Raw genomic sequence first — 9,661 nt, forward strand, 5'->3', positions numbered from 1 at the left:
CGGGCCTCCAGGCTGATAATTTATCTGAATTTTTAAAATTATTGTCTTTTTTAAGACGTAATAGTTGGTGTTTAGGTATTAATATTCAAGTCTTCCAAAAATGCACAACTATAAAGTAATATTTTCAAATTTCCTGTCAACTTTAAACATTTTTTAACTCAAAAAACATGGCAGCCGGCTGCATGAATGACAACAAGCTTCGCAAGTGTTCTGTGTTGAAAATTAAAAACCCAAAAAGCTGAAAAAAATGAATCTGAACTCACAGAATCAGCCTTATGTAAAGATTTATTAATTTATAATACAAGCTTTTATGTTGACCACGTTGCATTTTAGTTTTTTTTTACATTTATTCATAACGAGCTAAAACTTCATAGCAGTGACACTGATCGACAAAAACACAAACCAAAGGACACTCAATGGAAGGAATCGAAAGGTTTCCGCAGCCTGTCACAGTGCACCACTTCAAAATAAAAATCTCACTAGTCCTCACACAGTATGCAACGTGCATCACACACCCTCAGACAGACTCGCACACAAACTCAACAAATACACAAGATAAAAATCGATATATTTAAATTTTCTTATTAATGATATTAATGAATTCCACAATAAAAGGCAAACATGAAATATAGACGGCATCCAAAACGAAAGGGAGGTGAAAACCCGTCCTGCTTTCCTGTTTTTCCCACATCTGCCACGGCGGGAAAACGAAATATTCTGCCTCGTTGTGAGCCTACATTGGTTGGAAGGAGGCTTTGACTAACACCATCTCTCCCTCCCGTCTTGTTTTTCCGCTTTCGTTTCTACTCACCTGCCGTTATTACAACAAAATAACAAACGAATCCGTGGATCCAAAACAGTTTCTCTTCGCCGAAGCTTCTCCGACAGAAACGAACAAACGCAGGCGGTTCAGTTAGTTCTGCAGAAAATGTCTGGCAAATTTTCTACTATGTGAGACAAAAAAAAAAGAAGAAGAAAAACAACGTTGAAGGAGGAGATTAATCAATAAACACTTCATTATTAGACAGGTTAAGTGCAGCAGGACCCGGGGAATTGTCCATGTAAATAGTAGAGGCAGGTTAGAGCCCACAAAATCCTTTTATAAGTCCGTTAAAAAGCTGTGAGCTTCCGGGTCTTTAACACTAAAAATGCCAACTTTTTAAAAACACCTCAGGTGTGGCAGGGAACATGTATTGGTGAAATCTTAAAATTAAAAATAAATGGCTACAGGAAATAATGCTGACAGTAAAAATTGTGTTGGTGGGATATATTGGCACGAATAAAAACAACAACAACAGAAAAAAATGCCTCAGATCGGACAAGAGTTCAAGCAAAGCGTCCCCGAAACGGGACTTCCTGTGATTTCTTCCAGATCTGCAGGCAAAGAGGTGAGCAGCAGGAGAAAAAAGTGAGGGAGTTTTTGCATGTTTAGGTGCGCGTTATGTTTAGTTTGCACAATGTTGGGGTAGAGGAGGAGGGAAGGGGGTTTCTGATGCTTTACAAGAGGAGGCAGCAGTTGCTTTCTGTGGTTTTTTCTCTGTTCCTCTGACCTACAAAGACAAGACAAGAGAGACGTGCAGATTTAAGTCGATGATGTAAACAGGATGAGCTATGAATCTGTTCCTTGGTTTGTTTCAAACATGCAAATATTTACTAACTATTCCAGTGAACAAATTAAAACTTGGAAGGAAAACTCAGTTTTATGACGACACTAACCATGAGAGTTGGGCTCTGGAAGAGTCTCTCTGGCAACCAAGTGCATGACGGTCGTTCGTCCTGGTGGCAGTTTCAGAGCTTCAACCAGGAAACAAACATTAGAAAGCGGTTTTATTAATTATGCTTCTTTATACAAAATTTTTTGCACAAAATTATTCTCAGATAATGAGATTTTAGCCTGCATACAGCGGAAAAACCAGCTGACCAAACATGCTGGAGCTGCTGGGTATGACAGTGGTTGCCATTGGGATAATTTTGAGGTGGAAAGAAAAGGATTCATAAGTAATCAAGGCCTTTCTGGACAATAAACTGTCCCAAGTTTGTTCTCTCGAAGATTAATAAACTTTAATTTTGTAAAGAACACTTAACACTAGAGATGGAAGATGTTCTAAATATCAAACATATAAAAATTAAAAACCAAAAACAATAAATAAGTCAGAAATAAATCCACTTAAAAAAGAAACCATAAATAAAATGAAAGGTAAACAAAACATAAAATTGTCTTCCAGAAAATATTAATCATCTGAATGAAATTTTTTATTTTTTTTATCATTTTTTCTCCAAAAAGTTTTTTGCAGTGCTAGTGGGTCGTATTTTCGACAGTAGGCAGACAGAAAAGAGGGCGAGGAGATGGGGGAAGACATACAGCAAGGGTCGCCGGGAGTCGAACCCGCGACGTCGAGGACTGAGGCCTCCAAGCATGGGGCGTGCTAACCCCTGCGCCACCACAGCAATGTGAATGTTACAGATTGGTAAATCAAACGAGTGTTTAGTCCACTGAAGCCAAAAATCAACCATCCATTTGACTTCGAGCCAGGGAGCGCAGGTGGAGATCAGGTGGAGATCAGGCGGAGAGTCGCGGGGTCGAAAGGTCAACCGCTTAATAAGTTTAAAGAAAACAGATGATCACATTCATTCGCTCCTTAGACCGCTTTGGCGAGGCTTAGCCGTTAATTTCTTAAACCACAACCTGCTTAGATAAAGAAGACTGCTACTGCAGCTGCAGGTCTCTTCATTTAAAGTAAAATCCGTTGTCAAAAATGTTTCCAAAGATTTGATACAAACCGTTTTTATTTTCACCATCAGATAAATATTATTTGTTTGCTTAGTTGATCATTTTTGATCATGTTTTCTTCTGTTCTGTACCTCTTAAGCACTTTGGCTGAATGAAATTTGATCTAGAAATACAGTTTTATTGACTGCCGGTGTGACTGGGCTGCATCAGAGACGGTCTCACCTCCCAGAGTGATGTTGCCATGAAGGAAGCGCCCCTGGAAAATGAGGCGCAGTATACTGGGACTGCTCACCTGCTCTTCCTCCCATCCTGTCACAGAAAGAGAAAAAACAAAGTGTATCGTAAAATGATTTTCTTCTACACTGTGGACACAATTATTAGACGAGTAAGTATTTTGACCAAGAAATTGAATGTAGGGGTTGTGTGAATATGGCATGAAAAATCAAATCTCCAACTTTTTAGGACCAAATCTAATTTTAATCTAATATTTTCTGCTAACAAGCTGCTGCTGTACAACCATACATCTTTGAAAAGCAGAAAGTGAGCCTCCTGTACAACCAACACAAATGTAGCAAGCGATTTCTGGATGGTAAGAACAACAAAACACGTCTTTTCCAGCAGCTATTTTACAAATAAATCAGCTGACCGAATGTTCTTGAGTCCAGTTTGGGTTGCTAGCTAACGGCCCGGGCTTGGCTAGGGTTGCTAGGTAACAGCGTAGCGACTTCGTATTCAAGATTTTTTAAACTGTTTTTAGAAGCAGTTCAGACCCAAATGGAAGTACAAAAATGTGCTAATAGTGAAACTTAAACATTAATGTTTAAAAGGTTTTTTGACCTTTACGATTAACTGGAAAATTTAAAAAAAACAAAAAACTTTTTTTCCCGGGGCCGAAACTGGCAAATTTAAAAAACTCATGGGCCACAAAATATATTAAATTAAAAATGCAAAAGTGATTTTCCTTTTACTTTAGTTTAATTTGCTCAATAGGCTACATTTTTATTAAATTTATACATCCTTAAAAATTCAAAACATAAAAAAGGCTTTAGACTGTTGCTTTATTAAAAGATAAACAGACAATTTAAAATATTTGGGTTATCGGTAGATTTTTATTTTGTTGGCCAAATTCTTATTCTTCTTGACTTGTGATTAATCAAAATAATTTCAGGGGCCAAAAATAGCCCCCGGGTCACACTTTGACCACACCTGGTGGAAATGTAAACCTTTACTAGATAGAAATGTTTTAGGTGAATATAAAATTTATAATATCCCAGTTTGGATTAAACATACTTCAGTCGAAGACACATTCACTGACCGCCTGCATCTTATTGGATAAGACTGATCTACTTCTAACATTTGATGTAGACTATTTTCACTTTGTATCAAGAATATGTGCGCACATTTTATTCCTCAACAATATAAAAACATGCAGGGTTCAGTCAACTGACATTTTTGTCATCGAAAAGGGAAGGCAATATCAGGAGGATAACTAAGAGTTTACATAAAATAAATGTTCAAATTACAGAATCCATTCAACGCACCTGCAGGCCAGTGGTCAAACACATGCTTGGCGATGTCTGTGGCCGAGTCGTTTGGAGAGAAAGTGAAATCTTGTGTTTTGCCGCTGACCAGGATAAGGCGGAGATGCACCTAAAAACAAACAACAAATGAAAACATCTCAATGTATCCAAAACCAGAACTCGCAGCATCCAAGTCAAACGGCGTTCATACAGATACAATCTTCCCAATTATCAGCGTTGAAACTCCTGCACTTCCTCTAACCTCTTCTGGCATGAGGTGACCTTCCGAAGGCTGAGAGGAGACGGGCATTCCGGTCTAATTAGATTTATCCACAGCAGATATCCTCTCTTTGACTGGCTGACTTTGTTTGGAGGGGGCTTACGGTGAAGTGAGCCCTTGGTGCCAGAGACAACAACAGATGAGGGTGGGGTTAGGAGGGAGAACACGGCCCCTTTGGTGTCAGGGTGCTGCCGCTCCGCTCTGTCAGGCTAACGTGATAACTCCAGGTGTCCCAGACAGCGCCGGGTTATTAATTTAACGTGGAGTCAAAGGTTGATAGTGGGTTTAGTTGAGAAGTAACGGTGAGGCTGAATCGACTCATCAAATTTTTGGCTTTTGAAGATTTAATTTCGTAGTTCAGAGTAACGTCAGCATGCCTGAGGTAGCCATCATGTTTGACAAGCGAGTTTAATTGGACTTTGAATTCTGTTCAACTCTAAGACAGAATGTCAGACGGGGCTGGACAATAAATCAATAATATATATCACAAAAGGCACGTGATCAATATCAACAGATAATACGTCTGATAGAATATTCAATGTTCTTTATAGAGAATATTCACTGAAATTCAACCCAGAACTCACTCAGTCTTTGGTTACCTAGCAACTCACTCAATCTTTGGTTACCTAGCAACTCACTCAACCTTTGGTTACCTAGCAACTCACTCAACCTTTGGTTACCTAGCAACAACTTGTAGAGTAATTGCCACGGCAGCAGTTTCAGGTTTCCCACAGCGACTCATGACTGTTTAAAAATAAAAAGCAGCAGTGTAGAGAGAAACGAAGGATGATGCCACCAGTTTGGCAGCATTTCATATGTTTAAAAAATAATCACTAATTATTGATATTGACTGATATGAAATGCTTATATAGTGATATGTTTTTCAGCCATATCGTCCAGCACTAGTAGCGTTCAGTGAGGATTATTTTTTTTGTCATGAGAATAAAGTTATGATATTATTACAATAAAGTTTTACAGTAAGGTCAAAATAATACTAGAATAATGTCACAATATTAGCAGAATAAAGTCGGAATGAGAATAAAATAGCAATTTTATGAGACCTCCAAAAGAATAACAAAATGAGAAATGTTGAGCATCTTGTTATAATTTATCTGATCTACAGATAAGGAAAAACTTCATCCTTTAACACATCAGCGACAAATTATTGTCAGTATAGCAAAAGTCTGAAGCAACTGAGGTAATGAGGGTATTTCAAAGAATGAACCACATGATCTGGATAACTATCGAAGCGTTTCCCCCGTCATTAAATATTTTGTCTTTTGATTTAAAAACATTTTCTGGTAAAATTGCCTCTTTATGAGTTTATAATGGATTCATAGAGGAATCCATTAAGAATCGTTTGTTATTGAGAGCGACCCCGGTGAAAGCCTTTCCTGACATTTGCCACTGATTAGCAGACGGTCCATGAACTTTCTTCTTTTGATAAATCAGAGCGAGCAGAACAAAGCGACTTAGCTGAATGAGTGTGACGTCAGGGAGAGGAAGGGGTCGACCCCGCTTCCTGATCTGTTTACAAACACAACCCAACGCCCCGCTCCGCCTCACCCTGTCCTGCTTGTGAGGGTCCATGTGAACCGGATAACCTTGCCGTTTGGTTGCACGTGTGTGTTATCATCATCACTGTCATCAACAGGCTTTGTTCACTTTCATCCCCAGCGAAATAAAAACAAAGTCAAAACTGCCTGGTTGCCCATGGCAAGAGCATACATCACACATTCCTGAAATGTTCTTCTAATCCGAATAAATGTTTTACAACAGAAACACGCTTATAATTGACTATTTTATGGATTTGGGATTGCTTAAGGTTTGTGTTTGGCTGTTTTTGTGAAAATATTAACCATAACTTCCTAATGGACAGCAATATAATATGTTAATTTTTTCAGATGAAACATGTGAACATAATATAAGCAAGATCTTTGGTCAACTTTTAAAAAAACTATTAATGTATTGATGAAAAAGAGATTTATATATATTTTTTGTTAAATAAATCAAAATTAAGAACTGCCAGAATTATTAAATGATAAAAACATTTGTCCCTATATATTAATACACTTTTTGAGTAGGCCTGTTGCAATAACCAAAAGATCAATTATAATAACAATTTGAATGAGATGAGCTCAGTAATTTTCATTTGCATGATGTAATGGTTTTCTTTTTTCTGTCTACCAAACCTGGATGACAAAAGTCTTCAGTCTGGTGCTCTGGTCTCAACTGTCTCTTCTTTTAAAGGACAATTTTGTTAACAGAGACTTCATAATTTGTTTTATTTGTTGTTTTTGTTTTGCTTATTTATTTTATATATTAAAAATGTCTAGTTCCAGTGTTAAATGTTCATTGAAACTGTAAGTTTATTGATCTTTGAGGATGTGTTCTTATATTATTATTATTCCATCACATTATATTATTTGGAAATGGTCTCAAAACAACAATATTATCGCTTATCAAAATTAATTCTCGGACAATTTATCATTCAGTAAAATGTATTATTGCAAGGCCAGATTTTGAGTACAAATCAAATGGGACATATATGTACTTGCAATGCATTTTCTGTTGATTTAAAACCATTTCTACAAAGAAAAAAGAAAACCTGCAGAATGTTCAAATTTATGCATTAAACAAACAATACATCCGATTTAGCCAAAGTCAAATCAGTAAGAAGGAATTCAAATAAAAAACAGAAATGTTCTGGTTTAGTCATTTGAAAAGGTGTAAATAATATAAAGACATTTATATTCTAAATACCAGTATTGCTTATCTAAATACTCTGACTTAACTTTGGTTTCCCAAACATGTGACAAATATTTTGGTTGAAATTGGGGACAGCACACAAAGAGGGTACAATCAATTGGCATCTAAACCTTGAAAGGAAAGTAGGCCAGCGTTTAACCGAGATTAGACAGATGGTGTTCACGGGGACAGCAGTCACGATCCCAGATAAGTGTTTGTGGAAGTTGGCTAATCCACAACCCCCCTTCCACGTCCCACCGAAACCCAAAACACTTAAATTATCCCAACTTGAGCTGCTGCTGCTTGAAGCGCCATGGCAATCGTACAGGCTGATTAAAGCATCTTTTTGCTCACTGTTATTGTTCAGGTGGCACTCACCAAATCATTATCCATCTGGGTGGTCATGGCTCAGACAGGAGGAAGGCCGTGGAGCAGAGAGGACAGGACGGGTGCGCTTCAGCTGCTGGAGACGGGGCCAGAGCCCTGGCATAAACAACACCAACACTGTGAGGCTGGATCCGACAGCCTGGCACCAGAACTGCGCCGCACTCACATTGCGACCCGCTGAGCTGGCATGTTGCTATCACCACAGACAACTTCACTGCACTGTCAGTCAAACGTGATCCACTAATCAAACAGCTGACGCAGCAAAGCAAAATAAAGTTATAAAGAAACACATTGGCGGAGCTCAGCGGCTTCTGCCAGATTCCAGCAGTTAACATGCAATAAAACTAGCTCGCAGGCTAAAATTTCGTTTTTAGCAACAGTAAACCACCACAGCTACTTAATTACTTAAACCGGAATTAATGTTTAAAGGTTTTTAGGTTCAAGAAATCGAATTTTGTCAGAGCATATCAATAAGCATTGTTTTCCTGTCCTGGCAAATCTCGACTTCAGGTCTATGCTAACGGTAGCATTAGCTTCTGTGTTAGCTTAGCTGTTACTGATGCTATCGCTGGCTAATCAAAACCTGAGAAATGACGATGCTTCTGGGCCTTTGGCCTCACCTGCATCTGATGAATCGGGTGAAATCTTTCATTCAGTTAAAATGAAGGATCGACATGGAGTAGTTTTACGACGTATGTTTTCGAAGGACTGCAGATGGATATCGTTAGGTTGGTTCGGGTTTCTTGGATGCTAATGGACGGGAAGGCACCGGATGTTAGCAAAGGCTTCTGGGGATTGAAGTCTATAATAACAAAGCTTCGCACTGACCCTTAAACTGCATTTTACGGGAAGAGGATTAGGCACACTGTAAAAATAGAATTCTGACTTTAGTCTTAGAAATGTGGGATTAAACATTCAGATCTCGGCAAAGTTACAGTGAACTGTAACGTAAAATGTGGTTTAATTTTTTTTTAAACCACATTCAATTTGCAGGACCAAAAAGACTAGTAATGCAAATCAAATGTGTTTTCTACATTAACAAACTGTTGAGAAGTAAAACAAAATCAAAATGTTGCTTAGATACAACTTTTGTTCAGTTTCACTGATCTAATCTCTGCTACACCTTTACAAAAAATTGAGATTCTAACTAAAAAAGCTTTAATTACCTTCCTAACAATCTTCATAAACGCCGATTTATTGTAATGGCTTCCACTATAAGGGATGGGCTATTTAAATGATAAATTGCTTTATTTTTAAACTTTTTTTTAGTTTTTCCATGTCCTAGTTGACAGAGAACCAACAGGTAGATAGAAATGAATATTTGGGTGTATCATAACTTAAATTGAACATTTCAAGCATAAGGGTTTATTTAGAAAAATATTTAGATTTTATTTACATGTCTTTTGTTTAAAGTATTTACTCACTGGAAGGTTTTATGTTTGTGCTGCAGAGCCACAATTCACAGCTAACAGCTAACAGCTGTTTGAGCCTGTACAGTTCAGCGCTGCTGTTGCTCCTCCCACACTTTGGACTGAACCATTGTTCTAACATTGGTAGGGGGGGATTTAAAAATTAATTCTTATTTTTTTCTGAGATAAATGGCAGATTCAGTTCGCTTTTGTGTCTTTTGCCTTTTCATATTGATATTATTAAAATGCAAACGTTTCTTCAATGATTTTTTTGGGGAGAGTTCTAGACTTTTCCAAGCGTGGGGGGTCCGGACCCCCCAGGAATTACGCCTGTGGAATCAGAAGTCTCACTTTTTCAAAAGAACGTCCGCCTATTCAAAATTAACCAACTAATGTTTGACCACCCAAAAATTGCACTCAAGTAAGCGTAGCACTACTTCAAAAATATTTTTACTCAAGTAAACCTAAATTAACCATCCAAGAAATTACTGAAGTAAGAGTAAAAAAGCATTTGGAAAAAGATGACTCAAGTATTGAGATGATCAAAACATCAATAATTTAATATTCAAAATTCCATAAGTAGACA

General features: G+C 37.7%; 1 protein-coding gene across 2 annotated transcripts; it reads right to left on the reverse strand.

The window, feature by feature from the left end:
* Nucleotides 1–267: 267 nt before the first annotated feature.
* On the reverse strand, nucleotides 268–8,455 carry LOC129360765 (ubiquitin-like protein 3). Of its 2 annotated transcripts, XM_055031165.1 has the most exons (6): nucleotides 8,287–8,455; nucleotides 7,658–7,762; nucleotides 4,273–4,381; nucleotides 2,954–3,040; nucleotides 1,717–1,794; nucleotides 268–1,550 (listed from the first exon to the last, which is right to left on the reverse strand). In XM_055031165.1, the coding sequence occupies exons 2-6, from the start codon at nucleotides 7,682–7,684 to the stop codon at nucleotides 1,498–1,500; spliced, it is 354 nt and encodes a 117-aa protein (XP_054887140.1). In that variant the 5' UTR covers nucleotides 7,685–7,762; nucleotides 8,287–8,455; the 3' UTR covers nucleotides 268–1,497. The 2 variants fall into 2 exon arrangements, with proteins under 2 accessions (XP_054887140.1, XP_054887139.1); XM_055031164.1 differs by lacking the exons at nucleotides 7,658–7,762; nucleotides 8,287–8,455 and adding an exon at nucleotides 4,514–4,641.
* Nucleotides 8,456–9,661: the final 1,206 nt, after the last annotated feature.

Source organism: Poeciliopsis prolifica, unplaced genomic scaffold, assembly GCF_027474105.1.
Source record: "Poeciliopsis prolifica strain line A6 unplaced genomic scaffold, Auburn_PproV2 SCAFFOLD006, whole genome shotgun sequence".
Lineage (NCBI taxonomy): Eukaryota > Metazoa > Chordata > Actinopteri > Cyprinodontiformes > Poeciliidae > Poeciliopsis > Poeciliopsis prolifica.

What these genes read in the sequence shown, in the direction of transcription:
- LOC129360765 (XM_055031164.1), bottom strand. Translation starts at nt 4,561, where the DNA reads ATGCCCGTCTCCTCTCAGCCTTCGGAAGGTCACCTCATGCCAGAAGAG. An exon ending in GTTTGACCACTGGCCTGCAG is followed by an intron (nt 3,041 to 4,272) that starts GTGCGTTGAATG and finishes TTTCTGTGACAG; the next exon opens with GATGGGAGGAAGAGCAGGTG. An exon ending in TGGCAACATCACTCTGGGAG is followed by an intron (nt 1,795 to 2,953) that starts GTGAGACCGTCT and finishes TCCTGGTTGAAG; the next exon opens with CTCTGAAACTGCCACCAGGA.